At 37.9% G+C, this 24,630-nt stretch overlaps 1 protein-coding gene across 1 annotated transcript; it reads left to right on the forward strand.

Moving 5' to 3' along the window:
* Window positions 1-1,824: 1,824 nt before the first annotated feature.
* Window positions 1,825-16,261, forward strand: LOC115918395 (zinc finger CCCH domain-containing protein 15-like). The gene is made up of 10 exons (XM_030976460.1): window positions 1,825-1,996; window positions 4,555-4,659; window positions 5,121-5,229; window positions 6,502-6,654; window positions 8,868-8,959; window positions 10,115-10,303; window positions 12,228-12,374; window positions 13,310-13,414; window positions 14,014-14,143; window positions 14,516-16,261. The coding sequence occupies exons 1-10, from the start codon at window positions 1,925-1,927 to the stop codon at window positions 14,689-14,691; spliced, it is 1,278 nt and encodes a 425-aa protein (XP_030832320.1). The 5' UTR covers window positions 1,825-1,924; the 3' UTR covers window positions 14,692-16,261.
* The last annotated feature ends 8,369 nt before the right edge of the window (window positions 16,262-24,630 follow it).

Consider the following 24,630-nt stretch of genomic DNA (forward strand, 5'->3'; position numbering starts at 1 on the left):
AAATACCTAAAACCCCTGAGCTTCCGGGGCTCTGCCCCCTGGACCCCACCAAGGGCCCTAAGGCGGGCCCCTGGATGCTCATCTGACCATAATTAAATACCTAAAACCCCTGAGCTTTCGGGGCTCTGCCCCCTGGACCACACCAAGGGCCCTAAGACGACCCCTGGATGCTCATCTAACCGTAATTAAATACCTAAAACCCCTGAGCTTCAAGGGGCTCTACCCCCTGGACCCCAACAAGGGCTCTAAGGCGGGCCCCTGGATGCTCATCTGACCGTAATTAATACCTAAAACCCCTGAGCTTCCGGGGCTCTGCCCCCTGGACCCCACCAAGGGCCCTAAGGCGGGCCCCTGGATGCTCATCTGACCATAATTAAATACCGAAAACCCCTGAGCTTTCGGGGCTCTGCCCCCTGGACCACACCAAGGGCCCTAAGACGACCCCTGGATGCTCATCTAACCGTAATTAAATACCTAAAACCCCTGAGCTTCCAGGGGCTCTACCCCCTGGACCCCAACAAGGGCTCTAAGGCGGGCCCCTGGATGCTCATCTGACCGTAATTAATACCTAAAACCCCTGAGCTTTCGGGGCTCTGCCCCTGGACCCCACCAAGGGCCTTAAGGCGGGCCCTTGGATGCTCATCTTACCGTAATTAAATACCTAAAACCCCTGAGCTTCCAGGGGCTCTGCCCCCTGGACCCCACCAAGGGCCCTAAGGCGGGCCCTTGGATGCTCATCTGACCGTCATTAAATACCGAAAACCCCTGAGCCTCCGGGGGCTCTGCCCCCTGGACCCCACCAAGGGCCCTAAGGCGGGCCCCTGGATGCTCATCTGACCGTAATTAAATACCTAAAACCCCTGAGCTTCCGGGGGCTCTGCCCCCTGGACCACACCAAGGGCCCTTAGACGACCCCTGGATGCTCATCTAACCGTAGTTAAATAACTAAAACCCCTGAGCTTCTGGGGGCTCAGCCCCTTGACCCCCTGCCGAGGCTCATGCCCTGGACCCCACCCCAATTTACGCTTTACCTGATCGATAATACTCCACTTTGAAAAACGTTCCGCAGGACCTGAATGTAACGTGTAAGACTGGTGGTGATGCAGATTTTTCGTCTGCCCCCCCCCCCCCTTCCGAACTTTTTTCTTCTCATTACGTCACTGCCCCTGGAATGCTTGCCCCCCCCCCCCCCCCATCCCAAACTGCTTCCGGCGCGCCTGCTTGGAACAACATCCCCTCCATTTTAAGGAAAATTACCTGTCTTGCCCCGGGTCTTGCCACCTTCAAAAGATCCCTTAAAATTTACCCTTTTCCTCAGTATGTGAATTACTTCCTGTAAGACATTACATTTTTGTCCTCTTTTCATATATTTGTATTAATTTTGTAAGCGCTATGGTACCTATTGTTTTTAGTGCTCCAAAATATTTTATAAGTTATTATTAATATCAATCTCATTGTTGCCACTAAAATACCAGATTGATTCCAAGGTCGGATTGGAGAGGCTATAGCTCATACCGAGCCGAGAGAACCGCTTTGATGAACTTTCGTGGAAACTTACATAGTGACTGTGACCTGATTTATTTTTATTTTACATGAAATAAGCGTAAGCCTATTTAAGTGAGACTTGACGGTTTTAAAAAAAATCATGATCTGCTTATTTGTTGAGACCCCTTTCTTCTTCAAAATCGTGAATTGAGTTTCGGCCATCATGTTATTTTGCAACAATTTGCTAAAATACAATGAATAGAAATTAAAAGTGTTGAAAAGATTCTAAAAATTCATTTGTAATTGCATCTTTATGCATACCATACACAACGCGCGCGCCCCCATTGTTACTTGTTGGTTAACTTGTCGAAATTGAGTCGACGTGCTTGGAAATTATCCTTCTGGAATTTTGTACGTTTATCCTGTATGATTTACCAAAATGCCTCCTAAAAAAGCAGCAGCAGGACCTAGTAAGAAAAATGTAGAGAAGAAGAAGGACAAAGTAATAGAGGCAAGTTCAGTTTTAGAATGGGGATTTTTATTCTTTCTTTTTTTTGGTAACGTGCGTGGTTATCGCGCACTTCATTCATTTTCGTCCATCAATGTTCATTCATTCATTTCACCGGCAACGTCAGAATTATGTGAAGGCGAGTAGGCCTATTGGTTATTGCGCCATACTTTGTCAGAATTTATATTGACGATGCACTACAGGGAAGGAATTAATTTTAATAGCTCTCGTACATTCGATTAATTTGTAGGTTCTAGATTCTAGATCTAGATCTACTTGTAGATCTAAAGTTGTAGATGGAGAATATTTTCATCCAAATTTTCACTTTCACAGTTTCAGAAGAATGTCTCGACATCTGGGCAGCGTCTCACGAAACCGTCATAAACCTTAAGTCAAAGACATATGGTTGGGTGACCAAAGTTCGACCAAAGCACATTGGCAATGCAAAAAACAGATTCTGTGATGATTTTCTTGATGCATTTTACATCGACTTTGTACAGAGACCTTCACATTATGAGCAATAAATCCTTGGGAAGACGGACAACCTAAAAAGTAGACAGTGAACTTGGGTTATTTTCCCCTGGGGAACCCATTTTTTGCATCGCCAGCGGGCCGTTTGGTAACCTGAAACCTGCAGAGTGCCGATGAAAAAAAACGTCCGCGAAAATGCAGACGATCCTCATTTTTTAGGACGCATTTTGTCTGCATTATGAGGACGATCCTCATTTTCGGACCAGCGCTCCTACTGGTGATGTGGGAACGAGACAACAAAATCTTTGAGCACCGTCGACAACAGGTCAAAATGCGACCTAAAAATGCGACAACAAATTGTGTTTTTTTTTATGTGAAAATCAGTTTATTAGACGGATTGAAATTGAAATAAATTTCCAATTTCTTACGCAAAAAAAAACGTAAACCTGCGCGCCTGCTTCCACTGCACCGTAGGTCTATCTGTGTTTGTGAATTTCAATGAATCTAGATCTATGGGTTTCGTAAGAATACAAAATAATTTAAAAGGGGAAAGTGGAGAGACAAAGACAGAAAAGAGCGAGAGCTCGTGTATGGCCGTCATGTCATATAAAAAGGAGACACATGATAAACTTTTTAAACAAACAAATGGCATGCAGATAGGGAATTCTTCTTGGCTTGGCTTCCTCCAGTTTGGAGAACTGCAGTTAGTGCAGGTGTTGGTAGTACACATATAAAAAGGATAGGCAGGTTTACAGTGGCATCACATACATCATGTAGTGGAACGTTTAACGTAGAGGTCAAGTATGACAGTCTACAGAGAGAGATTGTGAATGAGTGAGGAGTTGATCCAGTCGGAAAGGGAGGTGTGAGAGCAGGAGCCAAGTAGCGATTGCTTTGTAAAGCATTCACCCTTCGTTTTCTTTTCGAGTTGGAATAATGGCTCTCCCATCGTCTTGGCCAGTGAGCTATGAAGTTGTCTCTGAGAGTAGTGTAGAGAGGGCACTCACCCACCGTGTGGATGATTGTCTCAGTAGTTTCTCCACAGGCGCAGCAGAAGGATTTTTCCTAAACAATGAAAAATATTGTCTTATATTTGCAAAATTTAACAAGGGTATTTTTTGGGGGAAAATTTCAATGAAAAAGAGAAATTATTATCTTTTTCAAAGTTTCAATATAAAAATCGGCTTCTTATTGAAACTATGTCCCTTTTTGGAATGTTTACATATATAAAGCCCATCACAAGAGGGCAGTAAATATCATGCGCGAACTTAGGTCACACTTTTTGACAGACGTCGATAGTGGTAAGCCTTCCGATATTCTCGTCTTATCATTGGTTTGAAGTAAATACAGCCTTGGAATGTTATATAATCTGATTATATGATAAATTACGATTCTTATGACGTATGGAACACGATGTTGATCTGGATGTTTTGTAATGTGCAAGAAAAGAAAAATATCCGCGAACTTTGGTCACCCCTTCATACATGTACTACATTAAAAGTACAAGTTCACCGACATCCCATAGACAAGCCTTTCAACGGGATGTCGGTGAACTTGTAGTAGTACTGAGTAAAGATCTATGACTGTTACCTGAAACACTGCCCTGGCCTAGCCTTATGGTAATGTTTTTATGTCTGATATTGATACCACCAAGCCTTAAACAGCTCCCATACAAGCGTGCAGAGAGCCATGTAAACAAACCCTAAAATGTGTCCAAAATCACACCTTCCCGCACCCGACGAATATTGGACAGTGGCCTCGATGAATTTTATGCCACTTCTACTCCTAATTATTCAAAATCAGAGGTAAAACTAACGAAATAATAGCAAATATCTTTCCAGAGCGATACAGCTTAGTTCCCTTTTCACGTGTACATGTAGCGTGTGACTTTACGATCTCTACACAATGGTGTTGACCTCTGACTGGCACTTCCGTATAATGCGCTGTATGAGTGTTATTCAGCGCATTATACGTTAGTGGTGTCAATGCTCGGATGGAAAACGTCATTGCTTACATTCAGTTTGAACATGTAAAAATATGAACAAAGGATTTGATTGTTAAAATTTTGTTTTGTTTCTTTTTTCTCGTAGGATAAGACTTTTGGTTTAAAGAATAAAAAAGGAAATAAACAGCAGAGGTTCATCAATACTGTCACTGCTCAAGTCAAGTTTGGAAACCAGAAAGATCAGAAAAAGGTATGAGAATTATTTGTTAGCATTAATATTATGATAAATGTATCAGTAAATGATGGCTTAATATTTGACATATAAGAAAACATGAGGGGAAATTAGTCCTTAGAGTAGGTACAGGGGCCAATGAAGATATATGTACAGTTCAGAAAGCAGCATTGATTGATGATTATATTCTTATCTCGCTTTTATATTCTCTCACTTTGACTCTACATACTATTTCTCTTCTATTTTCCCCTTTAGATATCATTTTAGCTTACCATTTTGAATTTCATGTTTATGTATTATAACTATTATTGCTTTAAACAATTATTCTGTTATATATGCAGGCCTTCTGTTTTATTATAAAAATTAGTAATAGTAATTTGTTTAGCGATAACATTTTAGATCCTGAGAGATTTGTTTATGTGGATCTGATGTTGCCAAATAAGAAATTCCGCATTTATTTTCATATGTTCTTATTCAAGGCTGCTGAACTAGGGCAGAAAATTGCCAAGAAAGATGCAAAGAAAAAGGAAGCAGAGGAGCTCAACATGCTCTTCAGACCAGTCATGGAAGCTCAGAAGCTAGCAAAAGGTAGTATAGACAAATTCGGTTTCCATGATATCCAGGAGCACCATAGTGCTTCGTCCACCATAGCCTGGGGCCATCCAAGAACATAACAAAAGATGATTCAATATCTTTTGTAATCAGACAGGTCCCTGAACCAAAGTGGGAATGTTTAAACTATTATTTAGCATAGTCTTTAGCATAGTCTTTAGCATGGTCTTTGTGGCCCCCAGTTAAGGTGGCTGACGTTTCCATGTTCAGCGGGTACGAATCGGTGCATAGAGATCAGGGTATGGGACCAGGCTAACTTGATACAAGGGCTTACTCAGCACTAATTTGACCACAAAATGTCCATAAATTTAATCTTTTATTGAATGTCACTGCATAAATTGTCCAAGTTACTCCATATAGTTACTGTTTTACATATCCTCATCAAACAATCGTGAATTTGTGTCTTGAAAACAACATGCATAATGCAAACATTAATGCAAGTATTTGTGATCAACTCAGCTCTCTTAGACAACTCAGCCATGGTTTCTGCCAAGTCCGGGTTGGCCTTGTGCCGACCTAGCACAGATCCCCTGCCCCTCCCCTCATCACATAGTCCTAGATCCACCCCTGTTAAAAGGATAAAGCTGTGGAAATGATCATAGTGTCTAGTTTATTTTTAAACTATACTTTAAATTCAGGTATAAACTAGTGACCAACTATGAACACACAGGCTTTGATATGACGTGATGCGAGCGGTAAACTCTAGTTTGCTGCATGTACTAACATGGTCATATGTTACAAATAATATGTAATTTGAAGGTACATTAGATGGATGTATTTTATTGTCGATTGTAACCCCATTGGTGTAAAGATGGTGGAAGTGGATGTCTAGGAGGTAATCATCAAGATCAAAAGTTAATAGTTAGCTGGTTGAATTGGTTATTGAACAGTTAAATGTGGAGAGCTTTCATACAGCTTACAAATTTTCCCTGCTCAAATGCTGATGAGATTTATGAGCATGTATGGATAGACTACAAATTCAACATCAGATTATACATGCCCAGAAAGAAATGGATTGCATATGTTGGATCATGCTATTGATATATGATATTATATTATTATCCTGAGCAAAGAAATGAACTTAGACAGTCAAGACACTCCTGTATGTAATCAGTTATCAGTTTGGATTAGATTCTTTGTAATAATAAGTCCCTACATGTACATGTAGGTGTATAGATTTTTTTATATAAGGAAGCATACATGTGATTTAATCCACTTTGTTTATCAATGGATGTTTTGCATTTCCAGGAGTTGACCCCAAGTCTGTATTGTGCGCCTTCTTCAAGCAAGGGTCGTGTTCCAAAGGAGACCGGTGTAAATTCTCTCATGATCTCAACATAGAGCGTAAGGCAGAGAAACGTAGCGTGTATGGTGATGGAAAAGAGGAGGAACTAGCCAATGGTAAGTTTACCTCTTCTCACTTGTGGAAATTAGTATAGGTAAATGTTTATAGAACTACACAGAATAATAATGATGATGATTAATGATTGTTTTACCTGACTGCTAAGAAAGCATGTTCATGCTTGTTAGTAAGCAACCAGAGGACCAACGGCTTTAAATCTTCTATGATGGACTTGGGAATGAGGATTAATGCCTTACTAAAGGGCATGAGCGCATTGACTTTGTTTTGAATCCGGGGTCTCCCGGTTACAAGACCACTGTTGTACCACCGAGCCATTGCGCCTCCTCTAATAATGATATAGCAAAAGGGATGTACAGATGATAAAAGAATCTTGTGTAAAGGAACGCTGTTCATAGAATCTTGTTCTGGGGAGTTGTTTAAAGCTAAAAACCAGCTATGGTCACGCGATTGCATTGTGAAAGAAACGTTGTGGAATGGATCAGAAAAGGTTGATCATCTGCAAGGTTCTGGAATCATCAAAATGATAAGAAATTTGACCCAGTCTTCGTAAAGTTACAAGCACTGTACACAGAAAGATGTATATGGGACTATACGCACATGTGCGCGACACGTGCGTTTATCTCTCACAGACCATGTAGATAAACTAATTTACCAAATATATCAATGGGTAGGCGGTTTCCCGGCAAAAAATTTTTATCATGTATTAGTCAAAACATATTCTTTCACATAAATGGTAATAAGAGCTTCCATTTCATTTCTTGAAATTGGGGCATTTGCAATACTGGTCTTTACCTTTAAAAGACATTGTGTTTTGATCAGCTCCCACTGTATGTATCGTCAAGTGTACAAAATTCCAGCTGACTAGTCTTTGTTCAACTTTAATAATATATATCTGTAAAGCGCGTTGAGAGGGCCTGCGGTCCTGAAAAGCGCTATATAAGAATGAGCTATTATTATTATTAACTTTAATGTGTCCTCTACTCAAAGTGCCTCTCTCAGTTTTAATACTGTTATCGTGTGATGTGATGATCACACTGTATAGGGACACTGATTTTCCGTTTAAAAAAAAGGCCTTTTCCGTTTCAGAAAATCTGGAATTCCGTTTCAGATGGGCTGAAAAATGGAAATTCCGTTTTGCCATAGACTTTGTACACATGAAAAAACTAAAATTCTGTTTACATAAGATTTTCATTAAAACATGAACTTGTAGGGTACAAAGTTTCTATTAAAGCCGCCATCTTTGACAAGCCACTGATAACCACTCAAAAACATACGGACGGGACTGGATAAACTTGATGCAAAATACTAGTGAAAATATAGACCCCTAGGGTCTAGGCTAGACCTACGAAAAATTATCAAATGTTTATGATTTACCAACTTCAAATTCGAATATAGACAAGCAGACTAAAGTTAGCGGAATGTGTCAGAACACGACATATTCCTGACGGAATGATACAGTAGTACCGACATCGACGAAAACATTTCAGTCTGGGCTGTCATGTCAGCGATCCGCGATCGATCGATTTTAGGCGCACATGCCAGCCCCTTTTTCGAACTGTACAATAGCGTGTGTACAATATCGCTGCACTAAGCGCCCGCTGCTGGCGTGTGTGTGCCTAGTATTACATCTACGTAATAGCGCCCCTAACGATCTTTATTGGTCCAGTGAAACAAAATGGCAGCGCCCTGTCTCCTAAGAATCTGACGAATATCGCTAAATATTCGTAATTATTAACCATGATTTTAGGCCCGATATTTTTTCACTGTATAACGAGTCACAAAAATGGTGTAAGTGTTACGATTTTCTTCTTGAAAAATGAAAAATTTTGAGGTAAAAGGGGTTTTCCACGATTTTAAGTTCGAAATTGCATTTTCCGTTTCCGTCATTTCTGTGAATTCCATCCGTTTTCCGTGATCTCGGAAAATCAGTGTCCCTACACACAGGCAATGTACCCCTGATAGTCGAGGTATCATGTGTTCTAGTTGTGTGTCCATCGCGTTGACACAGTTTGTCAACCATGATTAGAGTGTTATAATTCAAAGGTGGTGTCGGTAGGTTCGCCCATCTTTATAATCAGAAGAGATATTCACTGGCAGTCATCAGTTCCAATGTAGTTCGCCAAGGTCATATTAATGTCTGACGAAAAGCTTCAGAATGTCTGTTTTCATTGCTATTCTCCAATTGTCTTTACCTCTATATTTTGTTGCCCTATTCTCAACAACAGCAATGTTTTTCTTTGCTCCTTCACAGACACCATGGATAACTGGGATGACGAGAAATTAATGGAAGTAGTCAGCAAGAAACATGGAGATGCTAATGAGAGCAAAACCAAAACAGAGATTGTAAGTTACAGAATCCTTCAAGTTTTTATACCAGTTCAAGGCACGATCCTAACTAAATGAAGGCAGAGGCATATTGGAGACGCGGTTGCATTTATTCTTTTGTTTGGGAGGGGAGCTATATTACTGGCAATCTCCTGACTTTCTTTTCACATTAATTATATTGAATTACTTTACTTTTTAGATTGATATTGAAAATTACATGAATTGCGATTATTATTTGAAGTGTACATGTACTTTCTTACCATCTGCTTACTTAGCACCTGCTTGTGCCCTTTGATTCATTGTGTAAAGCTTTTGAATAATTAATTTAAGCAATCGGCGATCATGGTCTAGATGTATACATGTAGCCCTTTATATTTCTTATAGTGCCACAGATAGTTAACATATATTGGATTGAAAAGGACCGTTTGCTATTATCCTGTGTCAGACAGGGACCAGTTCTGAAATATGGGGAAGGGGTGAAAGGTCAAATAAAGATTAGGAAAACATTTAAAAAGTGGTACCAACTGTATTTCAAATAATTCACTTATCTTTCATGAAATAGTTTCCAGTTTTGACAAGAACTATTGATATATTTTAATGAAAGAGAGCTTAAAACTTGTAAAAGTCATGGGATTCCTGACTGACCTAAAGGTTTATAATTCTGATTGCAGCATGAGCTAAATCCAGGATTTTGTTTCAGAATCTGAGGAGTGTGTGTGTGTGTGTAATTGGGTTTATGCAGACGTGTATCAATCAGATATGATTATTTGCGTCTGGGGACCGACCTTTAACGTCACCATCCGAAAGACGATATGTTACCGAGTCACTTTAAGGAGAGTTTCAGGTATACAGTAGGCTTGCGGGTGCACCATGTGAAAGAGGGTTGAGGAGTCCTGGAAAGGACTCTGACTCTGTAATCTTTCTTGGGGGTGTGTAGTCCTGAAAAGGACTGTTTGTTATCTTTCTTAGCTTATAGTTCTAAGGAGAACTATAGTGCTTGGAGAGGATGAGTGGCTCGACGTTTCGAACAAGTTGACTATCCGTCGTCAGGAGTGGAGAATGGCTGGCATGCGTGACCTTAAGTCACCGGGGTGCGGACATCGGGTAGTATACTATTTTCACGAGTCGGATCCGTGTTTATATTTTTGTGTAACTTCCTTTTTCCTGTTACAGGTTTGCCGATTCTTCATTCAAGCATTGGAGAATATGAAGTATGGATGGTTCTGGTCTTGCCCAAACGGTGAGAAATGTAAATACAAGCATGCCCTTCCTCCTGGCTTTGTACTCAAGAAAGATAAGAAGAAGATGGAGGAACAGGAGGAGGATTCAAAGATATCATTAGAAGAGCTTATAGAGGATGAGGTAAGAAATAAATAGAGCAATTGAAAGAATAAACTATTTTCACATTGTTAAGAAAATGAAGCTGCCCATGTTATTTCCAAAGATAAGACCTTACTTTTTTTAACAATATCTTGATGTGCATCTCTCTTTTTATGCCTCCGTTACGAAGTAGCCGAAGGCATTATGTTTTCGGGTTATCCGTCCGTCCGTACGTACATACGTCCCGTTTTCGTGATCGCGTTATCTGAAGAAACTTTGGTCATGTATGTATCTTGCAGAGCCGATGAACTGATTAGATTTTGGGGACACGAGGTCACAAGGCTCATTATGTATGCAAAAACAGCTCGTGATCATGTTATCTCAAGAACCGATTGATGGATTCCTGCCAAACTTAGGTCATGTATGTTACTTGCAGAGCTGATGAACTGATTAGATTTTGGGGTCATGAGGTCAAGGTCAGAGGTCATGCGGCTCATTATGTATGCAAAAGTAGCTTGTGATTGCATTATCAATAGAACAGGTTGATGGATTCCTGCCAAACTTTGGTCATGTATGTATCTTGCTGAGCCGATGAACTGATTAGATTTTGATGTCACGAGGGCAAAGGTCAAAGGTCACAGTGTTCATTATGTATGCAAAAGCAGCTCGTGATCGCGTTATCTCAAGAACCGATTGATGGATTCCTGCCAAACTTTGGTCATGTATGTATCTTGCTGAGCCGATGAACTGATTAGATTTTGGGGTCATGAGGTCAAGGTCAAAGGTCATGCGGCTCATTATGTATGCAAAAGTAGCTTGTGATCGCATTATCAATAGAACAGGTTGATGGATTCCTGCCAAACTTAGGTCATGTATGTTACTTGCAGAGCTAATGAACTGATTAGATTTTGGGGTCATGAGGTCAAGGTCAAAGTTCATGCGGCTCATGTGTGCAAAAATAGCTTGTGATCGCATTATCAATAGAACAGGTTGATGGATTCCTGCCAAATTTAGATCATTTATGTATCTTGCAGAGCCAATGAACTGAGTAGATTCTTGGTTCATAAGGTCAAAGGTCATGGGCTCATTATGTATGCAAAAATAGCTTGTGAACGCATTCTCATTAGAACTGACAGATGGATTACTATTTAACTCAGGACATCTTGCAGAGCCAATGAACTGAGTAGATTTTAGGGTCATGAGGTCAAAAATTTGGGATCCTGTATGTCAGTGAGTCAAAGAGGAAGAAGAAAAAATGCAGACTTCACAGAAATGATTATTTGGGTGTTTCCAATTGGATTTGTTAGTAAAATTCTCTCTTCAAATTTTTGCAGAAAGAAGAAGTTTACCCTGCTCTACCACATGGTATCAGGTGTATCGTCTTTTGGATCTAAAAGGTCATGAACTCTCTGCAAAAGTATAGATATTAACACCCTTGAGGGCTGTCAGCCATCAATATTATCTCCTTGGGAAATACTTAAGCATCATTTCCTTTGTAACTTTCAGACTAACAACAAGCAAATCAAGATACCAACCAGTACGATTAAATCGTATTTAGTACGATAATAAGAGTGAAATACGATAATACGATATATCACCTCTTAAAATACGATTTTTCATCATTCAACAACAACAACAAATTAAAAGCCCGTAAAACACGCGGAATCGCATAGAAACATGTACAAGTAAACCCCAACCAAAACTTTGCTTAACTATTTTTTCATTAAATTTTAATGAAAGAGCAAACATTTTACTTGACCACTCTTACCGGTATAACATTTTTCTAACATTTTACTGGCCCAGGGCCAACGCGCTAGTGGTAGTGTCGAGTTTTCATGAAAATCTGATTTTTCTCTCCAAATTATGATGATTTTTTTTAAGGATACTCAGTCTGTTTCTTTGTGTCAAGAGGTTGGCATCTCTGAATATTATGTTACCTCTTGATATTATGTATGTCATTTTTCAGAGGAATAAATTAACTGGTAACCTGACTAAGATCAACCTACAAACCTTCATGCAATGGAAGAAAAGGAAGATAGCTGAGAAGGTGGAAAAGCTGGAGGCAGATCAAAATAAGAAACGAAATGAACTCAAACAAGGCAAATCACTTGGGGTAAGTAAAGCGTAATCATTTCGGTTTTTAAGAAATAGGTCAGCGTATACGTATGGTTTTGCTTCAACTTTCAGCTATTTACGATTTTAGTTTTGATATTGGTCCTAAATAAGGTGGGTTTATGCATATAATAATCGGGCACTGCCAGAAGTACGCCAACATCCCAGTGAAACAGATGTATTAAACTACCACATGTTACAATGGGATGACAATGAACTTGTTCTTATAACTGTTTCATGAAAAGATGACTAGTTTGATACAACATTTTGCAGGAGTTTCAGTGATATGGGGAAAACAAGAGTCAATTTATACCTTGGCCAGGTGTTACTAGTAACTTTCTCTTATGAATTTAGATCATTTCACTCCAACAGAACTAATTTTGCAGCTGTTAATAATGGATTTGAATGGATTTAAGTGATGAAGGCCATAGTCATAGTCAAATGGTTGACATACTTGACTGGAGATGCGAAGATCATGGGTTTGATCCCTGGCATAGCAGTCATGTCCTTAAGCAGGGCCTTTTATCTACATTGCTCCTTTCCACCCCGGTGTTAAATGTGTACCAGATGGATGCAAACAGTATTGTGGTTGGAAGAGCCATGTGCACACATGTGAAAAGAAAGTGCAGGCAAGCCTGAATGAATCAGATGAGGAGGATACTATATCTGTAAAACACTTTGAAACATATAAATCCAAACTGTTATTGACTTCGTCTTAAAGCCCATCTGCACTAGTTTGGCCAGGGGGGATTGAACCTCCCTTTAAGGTCACTGACAGGTAGTTATCTCATCAAATCAGCTCTCAATTAACATGAGAAAAAGAGGATCATGGGGGACTAACAGGCACCGATTAAGCATTGTTTGCTGTATAGAGGGCGCAAGTAGCTATTAGTAGTGCAGTGGGGCTTTAACATACCTTCTGATTGGAACCCTTAGGTTACAGGACGTGAGCTCTTCTCATTTAAACCTGAGATGGTCGGTGAAGATGACGATGAAGGAGACGTCTTTACTTACAAACGAGAAGAGGAGGATGATGAAGAGGTAAGCATTCCGTCTTCCTTGAAACATTGATTACAAACAAAATGCTGCATTTAATCATAGATACCTTCATAACTTATGACAAATCACATCGAACGACAAGCACAAGTACCCATACTGGATCAGATTCCAGATGAAGTTGGGTTACGTCATGCCATTACATTGTAAAAGCAACTGTCTAGAAGCATTTTATAAAGGTTGATTTTGTAGTAAAAAATAATTTGTGTTATTTTCTGGGGTTTGAACTCAACAAGATAAAAAGAATTGAGTCAATTTTGCTGAAAGTCATATGCACTGTGCACAGAAATGACTATATGGGACTACACGTACATGCACCATGAAAGTGTGGTCCAAACTTTTCAGCCATTCTCATTTTTTGTCAATATGAGGCCACTCGTAGCACAATCCTTTTCAGGATACATTTATTTTATTTTCTTCTACCACACTGACATATATAAGGAATGGGAAATCTTACAAATCATTTTCAATCATAACTCGACCTTCTCGATTTTGCTGTACTCATAGATGATATTTAAGATAGTATTTTGAAAGAAAGATTTCTAGTTGACTCTTCCTCTCATTGTTATCTGTACACCCAACAGGATCCAGTGAATGTACAAGAAGTGAGTATAGAAGCATTTGCGGCCTTAGCGATGGAGGTTGATACGTCTTCTTCACACATCACCAGTAGACTTGATGCTCCTCAGCCCGCTGTTAATGGCCATGAAGATGGTGAGTGTGTCATCTTCCCTTTCAAGCTTTGCCATTATTCAAATATTTAAAGCTAAGTATGCTATTAATTGTATAAAGTATTCATATCTCCCCGTTCCTGAAATCGCTTGTCTTCTTTGCCCTGTAAGAGGATCATAATGAACATGATTTACCATAAATGCATTATTTAGCACTAAGTTTAAGTCATACTTTTTAAAATAGGAATGTTTCTGCTAGATCTCATATGCCATGAATCATTATCAAATTCTTGTGATACTTGCCTAGTTTAGGCAGATGTTAGCTACCCCTTTATATTCCAACTCAGTGTGAATAATTGACAGGGCTCTTTATAGGTATGTAATATTCATGAACTCTCTTTCTGTCTGTCCATAGATGAATCGGGTAAACTGGATCAAGCTGCTGCCATACTCCCTGACGAAGAACCAACGTTAGGTGCCATCGCAGCAGCAGAGGGCGCTCTAGCAAATGGAGGTGATATCGACATCGATGAAGACCTGTTTGGTGCGGAATGCGACATTGAATTAGATGAAATTGACCTCGACGATTAAACTTCATGAAATTGACCTCGACGATTAAACTTCATGAATTTGACCTCGACGATTAAACTTCATGAATTTGACATCGTGTAACAATGCCTTTTGAATATCATGAAACCAGCTATAAGGAAGATTCCAGCATCATCGGTGATAGCCATTATGAAAGAAAGGACATGGACGACTCCTACCTTACTGTATCTTGTCGAGTCATCAATGACCCTTGACCTATACTGTATGGTTACAGGCACAAGATCTCAAGAGACATCACTACCTTAAACAGTGAGCCTTAGTCCCAGGGTGACTAGGATAACTCTATTTGTAGTTTGAGCCACATCTCTGCGCATTAATGGGAAATGGGGTCCCGTGATGGGACCAACCCCTGGACCCTTCAAAATTGATTATGAAGACTTCTGTGTGTAATCTGAACTGCTTATCAACTAACAAGACCCCCTCCCATCAATCCAGAATGTTGAGATAGACTGCTCTTGGAAAACAAGGAAAATCAGTCTGACAGATGTGTGGTCTTTGTTTTTTCATGTGGGTTTTTCTCCCCACTGAGAAAGATCGTGATCGTGACTGGCTCATCCGCAGTCATATTGACTGTTATGCATGATAATGAGTTCAAGCTACAGTCACTGATCGGTTGCTACCCTAGTTAATTAGAAGTTAGGCACATAACAAGGTATTATCGCACTTCAAATGATAACTTTCTTTAATCCAATTTTTAATTTCAAATTTGTTGCTGAAAGTGCTCATTTGTCACTATGGAAGGATTTGATTTATTTGCAATGATAATCACATGGAATAGGGAGGGGTTGATATTTCATTAGAAAGAATAAGTGTTGCCAATTTCAACACCTACAGGTAACTCAAAGGTTTCCTCACGGTGCAAATTCTCTGAATAAGCATATAAGCAGACATCTTATCTTTGTTCAGGAAAAATTTATTTGAACTCTGAAGAGCATTGGAATGTTTTAAATATTATTCAATCTGGTTTGGTATCTTTTATCAAATTTAATATCTTTTATCTTGTATTGAAAATCAAATGAACTGTGAAAAGTTTTACTCATACGTTTATGTATACAAATCAAGAACTTACTAAATGAGCAGAGAAAATATCTATCGAGGTAAAGCTGTAAAGTAAATCCTATTCGCCCATGCATAATGATTCTTCTTTGTAAATTAATTATTAAATGTAAAACACATGGTATTGTAATACATGTAGGTTTTAGTTGTTTGCTGCAAGACTGGTTACCATACACTTCACCTGACCTAGCACCATGAATATACTCAACTAGAATATTAGATCATGTCCAAGAATATGATACACTGTACATGTAGGTAAGGTTTTGAGAAGAAAATGTTTGTGCATTATATGTACATGTAGATGGCTTTGCACTCTTATGCAGGGTAGTCACATTCTCTTTTCTCAAATAATTACCAAACATTTAGAATTGAATTTGTTAAGCTCCATTTTCCTCATTGAAGTAATTCAGAGCATGGAAAGAATGTAACCTTTTTAGGCCAAAACTTGTTTGTCATAAAACAATTGAGCTGCTTGTGAAATTATACTGAGAAATGATAATCACCAGTCTTCCAATGTGCATTGTTCAAGTACTGGTAAATGTATCTGATTTCTCTGTCCCTTGATAGAAAATTCTTGATAAGTTGGCAATTTCTACACAGGAAGCATGACATAAGAAAAGAGCTAATAATGTGGTCTTAAAAAATAAGATATGTGTACCTGTAATCTTAAAGAGAAGGTTCAGTTCTGGGGAGAGGTGAAAAACAATTTGTGAGCTTTTTCATTGTTATTATGCAAGTGTGGAAGAACAGCAGAGAAAAAGTGATCCCTAAAAAGCATGGACTCTTCAAATGCCTTCATATTCTGAATATGGCATGTACACTGTAACAGCTTAAAAATGAGGACCACATTTTTATGCCACATGAAAGTGTAATCCCATATACACCTTTCTGTGAACAGTGCTTGTTACTTTTACCATAACTTGGCCAAATTTCTGATAATTTTGATGATTCCAGAACCTTGCAGAACCTTGCAGTACACGCCAATACATGCTACATGATCAACTTTTTCTGATCGATTCCACACCGTTTCTTTCACAATGCAATCGCATGACCAGAACTCAACTTTAACTTTAAACAAGTGAAGCCACATAATATATGTGCAGAACTTGTATAATTATACCATAAGAGTAATGTCATCTATTGAAAAATTAACTGTTGTATTTGCATGTTATTCTTTGATGCTTCTTTAAGATTCATTAATTATTCAACTTTTCTTCATTTTCTTGTTCTAGATCAGGGCTGTGTCTTATAAGCAGTTTTAATTAATCGCAACTATGTACATAAGAGTAGGAGACTGTAAACTTGCGAATGATTGGAGGACTTGGGATTGATTCAGATCAGTTGCAAGTCTTAATGAGTGAGACAGGGCCCTTTTGTCCAATGAATGAGGCAGATATTTGTCTTTTGGTAAGCCAAAATGTTAATGAAATCCTGGAAAGATAGCATTGTTATACAATGCCATCAATGATTATTATTATTTAACTCTTTTTATATATTTGTTTTCTCTTTGGCTATAAAGCAGAGTTTGCAAATGTGTTTACCTTAAAGTAATATTTCCCTGTATGATATATCGTGCCCTTGGATGATGTATGCACCGACGCTGCAAATTTTTAATTTCATGTGTATTTTACAATCATAATGATAATATGCAGTGCATGCATCACACAGATTACTCCACCACACATACAGGTTGACCAGTCATGAAAGTCAATGCTTGATTAAATTTAATGTATTGATAATATCTGGCTTCAAGTTGAGTTGACGACGTGTGGAATTTAAATAAATACAGATATATATGTACATGTAGAACAGTTTGTTTTGTGCTTTATTAGTATTAGGAGAGATGAAAGTAAATACATGTGCTTAAAATGAAACATGTAGAAAGAAATTAATTTTTAATGCAATCTCCCATGTCTCTACCCCCCTCTCTGTCTGTCTGTCTGTGTGTGTGCGTGTGTGTGTGTGTGTGTGTGTGTCTCTCTCTCTCTCTCCCCCTCTGCCTATATGTCTGTCTACCTCTCTCTATCCATCCCTATACCTGTCCCTCTCTGTCTCCCTTTCTCACAAACACACTCACCCACTCACACACTCTGACATTAGTTACTCTTTTTAGTCTGGTCTGTAGGATTGTCTTGTTTGGTTTGTTTTAAATTCTCTTCCACTTATTGGGGACTAATTAGTATTCAGGGTATGCACTTAGTTTGACCATGGACCATGTTTTGACTTGAGCTATAATATGGATTTCCATGTTTTTTATTTCATGTATACAATATTCAATCTATTTTGAATTAATCAATGAATATGCAGAAAGAACAGACGAAAATAAATTAATATCTGATTACAATAATGTGGGCGTTTATCATCGAGGCCGAAGTGATTCCCCTCAGAATTTAGTCTGCATTGTCATCTTTTATTCTCTTACAAAATTGTATTTCTCTTTGCTGAATAAACAAAGAGATATAATCTGTGTCTTTATTCGTACTTCCTCCTTATCTAATGTAAAATATGGAAAGAACGTAGAACATTCTGGGGGCTACGTACGAGTTTTAATCCTCAAGGGGGAAGGAAGATTGTACCGGGACAAACATTTAGATTGCAGTTGACTGTGGGAAATATAGGATAAGTGGGGGAAATGTGATTTATAAGCAAGAGAAAGAGTTGATGCTCCAGGTCCTGGGAGGTACAGAGAATGTGGGAAATAAAGGGGAAAAGGTTAGGTGGTGAAGAATCGGGGGAGATAAGCGTGATAGAGGGATAAAGAGTGGAGAAAGGGAAGGGGAGAGATAAAGAAAGAGGAGTGAGTGATAGAGAAAGAGCGAACAAAAAAAGAGGTAGGGAAGGAGAGAGATAGAGAGAGAGAGACATACAGGCAGAGAGAGAGGGTTGATTTATGACATTTTACCAAAAGTTGCTCTTGGAGAGCCGAGACCGAGCTCTCAAATCTTACCCGACATTGCAACAGCTCCTGTATATATAGCTATTATTACACATAAGAAATCAATTCAATAATCCTTCACCTAGGGATCTGGGGAGAAACATCCCTAAATCTGAAGATTTCTATTATGAGACATTGACGGATCTGAAAGTACACCGGCTCACTGTTGGTCGTCAAAACTTGGATGACGGCAACGTGATTCTAACATTTCCTGTTCTTGCTCTCTCTGATAAAAATGTTCACAATTATCTTTCTGCACTGTATCAACTGTATTGTGAAACCTGTCAAGATTCAAGGTGTGATGCGGACAACAAAAAAATACAGCTGAACATCAAATAGTAAGTACATTTTAATCCATAATGATGTCACTGACAAATTTTCCTAGACCTATATAAATCAATGTTTCATACTACACTGGCATGTGCATATGCTTTTATTAATAGCATGAACTGATTAGAGACAACGCTTGTATATAACGACAGATCAATAATATAGCACGTCTATTGAGCATTAAGTATACAGTAAATGCGTGAGACCGTATATAATATCCCAGATAATAGCAACTAAACTGCGATGCAACATATACATACATGTATGTATGTGTTCAGGTAGTTTATATCATTTGTATGGATCAATCAATTTAATTTGTCTTACCAATGTAATGCGATATATTCAGGGTAACCTAATAACTATATTTTATAAGATTTGAATGTTTTTACGACCATCTTGTTCATAATTTTGTAACTGATATTTTCTGCCACATTATATTCTCTCTGTTCTTCCTCCTTTTCCGTCTTTCCATAAATAGTTTTTACTTCTTCCACTTTTGTCTCATCATCAGACCGAGGTCATTATACTTTTCCTCTTGATCCTCATTCGTAATCATACTTATAACGGTCTTCCTCAGCATGTGAATTTGTTCTGTAATTAGTAACTGTTATATGTATCATGCCTTTAATTAGTAAATGTATGGAGATACGGATAATTGTCATCTCTCATGGATATTGAGATTAAAATTGAACTCTAACTCGATCTTGTATTATATTGACCTTTGACCTGGTTGAGTGATATATCAATCTAATCGTATAGCTTAGGACTATGGTATCTTTAATACAAAAAATCGGTATCTACGAGAAACCTAGACCACCATGTAACAAATGGCAAAGATTCAATGTACAATGTTTTAAAGTAGTTTTCTAGATCACATGTGACGACTTTGATACCCTAAATCACGAATGCACCCTGAACGAATTAGTATTCCATTTATTTATATAATACTGTCAACAACATTTTCAAAATTAAGTAGGCCTATGTATTGAAATATTGCAGAGGGTTACAGAAAATATATTCTTGTAGCCTCTCCTTTTAGATTTACAAACGTGTAGAATTACCTTTTGAACATTAATACCATAGGCGATAATCAACTCTTAAATGTGTTTCCATTTCTTTTTCTATCGGGAGGGGGTTCTGTTTCTTACATACCCCTCGGCCTACAGAGGTCAAATCACTTTTAATAAAGGAAAATGCCCTTGGATGTTTTTATTCATCACCAATCACGGCTAGTTTATTCATTCATCAGCCATATCATCTTAACAGACGTCTAAAGTTAACTCTAATCCTTCTTTCGTGTTCCTCAATTCCCGAAGGGGGACATTTCCTAACTGATTCCGATCGCGAGGAAAGGGTTACACGCGATCGTTCAACTTGAAAGAACCTTTTTTTAATGTTTTTGTTATATTTTATTTTCTGTTCTTCGTGAGAAAGAAAGGAGAACGAACGGGGAAACGATGTGTCTTGATTAAAGAAGGCAGAAAGTAAGAGCTGTCGTCAATACACATGTCAGACATTTCAATCCCGTTGATATCTCATGTTCGAAAACTGAGCAATGTGGGTCCCACACTATGTGATAGATCTCGTCTGAAACACACCGTATTTTTTCTGTATACATGTACTTTCAAATAAATACCTAAATATGCCAAAGATTTTGTATCTTTGTTTGACAAAGCTGTGACATTGCTGCCTCTTAAAATGATTACAGTGGAAGAATATTTTGTCATCTTTGATAACTGACACTCGGAGTACAAAATTAATGTAAAATCCCTTTGAGTAAGGTTAGCTGTTGATGTTAAATCATGATCTGTTTTGGCAACAAGTCAACAGAATACAGAACAAATTATTTTGATTTATTTTGTATGATAATACAAAGATGTGTCGATTTGTCAAAACATAAGAGCTATTACCCTAATAGGGAGATGTGAAATTTAACATGTTGAACATCCTTGACTGATAAGCTTATACAACGCACTACCAATAGCAATGTGCCTGTGCCGTTCCCTCCCCTCGACACCCCCCCCCCCCCCCCCCCCAATCTCTTTCTCTCTCTCTCTCTCTCTCTCTCTCTCTCTCTCTCTCTCTCTCTCTCTCTCTCCCTCCCTCCCTCTCCTCTCTCTCTCTCTCTCTCTCTCTCTCTCTCTCTCTCTTGGGTGATGTCGGACAACTTTAATACCCATCTATTACAAATCAACATCAAATTCTAATGTTCCATGATCAGGTGGGAAAAATGTATAGGCATTTGGCACTCTGCGAATAACATGACATGGATTATTCCACACATTGATGCTTAGTCATCAAGGTATCATTGGAGAGCAGGTAATTTCGACATATCCATCTGCGTTCTACACAATCATGTCTTATTCATTATTTCCAAGAATGTTATATCGGAAGATTTTCGATGACTGTTCAGATATTATATTCTATAGCTGATTTTTGTTTAATGGATTTAAAGAACAAACGAACAAATACTACTAATAATGATAATAATTAATGATAATGATGATGCAGATATTTATAATGAGCAAGATAGCCACCAGGGCCCCATTTCACAAAACTTGTCATCAGCGACTTTTTGTCATAAGCTAAAGTGAAATCCTTGCTTCTGAATAGTTATCAGAAGATTTCTCAATGATTTTTGTCATTTATCATTGAAAAAAGGCTTTGTGAAACGGGTCCCAGATGGTTCTCAATGTGCGTATTAATAAATACATTAAAATGTAATAACAAAAGTACTTATAATGAAACATGATAACAGTTACAGTGGAATAGAATGAACATTTTAACCTGTGTAAATTTCCACTTTTCTGTATATACACACATATATTTATGAGAAAATATCATCATCATCATCATCAAGGTAGCTTTAATTACTTGGCAACTATCAAATTTCTTAAAACCGCACATCAAAACAATTACTCATACTTTGGAATTTGAATGTCACTCTAGGGACTTTTTCTTTTGTGGTTAATGCAATAAACGAAAGTAAACATCATTGCATACTTTATGACGCAATTAAATTTAATAAATGAACTAATAAATAAATACTTTTTATGGATATAGTATTTCCCTACGTCTTCTTACCCTTGGAATTCAGAATTCGAGGGTAATTAAAATTAAAATGGATTAATTGTTTAATTGTTTTTTTTACGAATTCCAACGTTGCTGTCAGTGTTTATGCTTGAAGCATGTGAAGGTTATACGATCACGATTAAACCGCATGAAATCTATGAAATTCCATTTCTAATCAAACTATTAAATTCTTTCAAAACAAGGTCTATATCATTTCATGGATGTATTAGATTTCGCGCTCATTTATTCATACGTGTTGTGGTTTCTGCTTTCTATAACAGGAGGTCGTTGTGGTATTTTCACGCATAACCCTTAATTCCGATTAAAAACACTGAATCGAAAAAAGGGGAATATAGGAAGCTATTGCTTATTTCACACGCCAGCAGTTGAAGCTTGAATTAATTTGTTTTATCTCATCTATATTCGTCATTGGCTAAAAGATCGATCGTGACTCAACGACTCAATAGGTTGGATTTGGTTTTCTTTAGAAACAACTTCGGAATTTGATTCAACTTATAAAGCGAGATAGCGTTTTAGTTTTAGGCGTATTTTACAGGTGAGCAACTAAATTTGATCCATTTTATTCTATATTTTATATTTTATATATCAATATGTTTTAATTTGATTGCATGTGCATAATCTCTATGCGTAGACAATGTTGAGTTTTCTTTTCGAAATATCAGACTTGCAAGTGGAAACTGGAAAGGTGTATATTGAATTCACACTTCCCGTTCATTGCGTATTTTTATTCAAAATATGACTCGGTACGTGTTGATGTATCCCCGACTAATATGTTAACATCAACACCAAAGACAAAAACAAAACACTCGTATATTTTTGTACCTTTATTTTATCTTTTTAAAGCAGCACAATGAAACATGGCGTGTCTTACGAGTTTTCTCACAACGAAATTTAAATATCTCTGACCGTTGTTAATTTGCTGTCTCTAGCAATCTAGCGACAGTTTGTTAAAATGTTGAAGAGATATAGTGTGTTTACTGTCCAAATACAAGATATACCTTTTTCACCCGCATTGCTGTAAATTTTGTTTACATCAATTTGAGGAAGTGTTTTGGCGTGTATAATAAAGACTGCCAAGGTCTTAAAGACACTGGTTTTTAGATTAAGTATTCTAGTGAGAAGAAACCACCCGATGGACCAGTTGACCTGCTTGTGAGTACGTGACATAGGTCAAGGGTCAGGACCTTGAGTTTGGGTCTTGTCTATGAAGTGCTTCATTAAGTCGTCAAACCTGTCGTCGTTTGTTTTTATTGTGGTTCATAGTACTTTATCAGATATACTCGCTACAGCTGCCTCGTCTCGTTTTCTCTCGCAACGAATCGAACCTAAAACAATTTAGATTTAATGACGAATACTTTTTTGCCATTTTCATATTGGTTTGGTTATGTTGTTTTTTTTTTTTGTTGTTTTTTTCGTTTTGTCTTGTCATGTCTCTATTTGTTCATTTCTTCCCGTTTCGTTTCGTTTCGTTTTTGTTTGTTTTTATATTGGGTTTTTTTCGTATTGTCTTTTTAGAACCTACCCCGCCTTGATAATTATACGCTAAAACATTCTTATCACATTGTCAACAAGATATGTTTGAAAGATGACTTTTTACACGAAATCGACCTTTAGGAAAGACCTAAAATTACAACAAACTTAACCACAGCATTTAGCAAAATAGATCAAGAGTTAGTTGGGAAAGACACCACTGACTATATACGGTAAATTTGATTCTAGGTTAAGTGTTTCAGGAAAGACTGAGGAGTCATGCACTTTGTACATCTGATACATATTGAGAGGGTGCTATATAAAACACAGACCCGTTCATTCACACTCGATTTGACAGTGGTAACCTGTGAACTCTTTGAACTTTGTAAGTGTTTCTATTTATTTTTATGTTAGTAGATACGTTATGATTTACATCGTTCTATATTTCTTTTTCCTTTTTTTTTTTTGGTATTGCCTGACATCATTTACGAAACTGTTAAGTTAGGGGATACTAATTGTTTGCAAGAAATCAATTTTTTTTTAAATAAACATTATTGAGTAAGACCATTCGGGAGACCATTAAAAGAAAGAAACGTGTTAAAACAAAATCAAACAAAAACATTAAAAGACTAAGTAAATAACTCCTCTCTCTCTCTCTCTCTCTCTCTCTCTCTCTCTCTCTCTCTCTCTCTCTCTCTCTCCTCTCTCTCTCTCTCTCTCTCTCTCTCCTCTCCCTCTCTCTCTCTCTTTCTCTCTCTCTCTCTCCTTCTCTCTCTCTCTCTCTCTCTCTCTCTCTCTCTCAGCAGTAGAATTGACCATGAAAGGTATTTATCTTATATTTACAGAAAAAAGACACCCGTCAGGATTGACACCATGTCGTTACTAATATTTATATAGCAATTACCCTTACTATGCTAGGAAAAGTCGGCCAATGCATGAATGGTATATCCAGAGGACTGTATGACCAAACGACCAAACGATGAACTTTTAGGACAAAGTACTTCGTGGCCTTTACAAATTCATTTGCTTTATGAATT

Source organism: Strongylocentrotus purpuratus, unplaced genomic scaffold (genome assembly GCF_000002235.5).
Source record: "Strongylocentrotus purpuratus isolate Spur 01 unplaced genomic scaffold, Spur_5.0 spur5_contig_870, whole genome shotgun sequence".
Taxonomy (NCBI): Eukaryota; Metazoa; Echinodermata; class Echinoidea; order Camarodonta; family Strongylocentrotidae; genus Strongylocentrotus; species Strongylocentrotus purpuratus.

Coding starts and splice junctions, on each gene's coding strand:
- LOC115918395 (XM_030976460.1), top strand. CDS start 1,925: ATGCCTCCTAAAAAAGCAGCAGCAGGACCTAGTAAGAAAAATGTAGAG. Junction 4,660..5,120: donor ACCAGAAAGATCAGAAAAAG/GTATGAGAATTA, acceptor TTCTTATTCAAG/GCTGCTGAACTAGGGCAGAA. Junction 13,415..14,013: donor AAGAGGAGGATGATGAAGAG/GTAAGCATTCCG, acceptor TACACCCAACAG/GATCCAGTGAATGTACAAGA.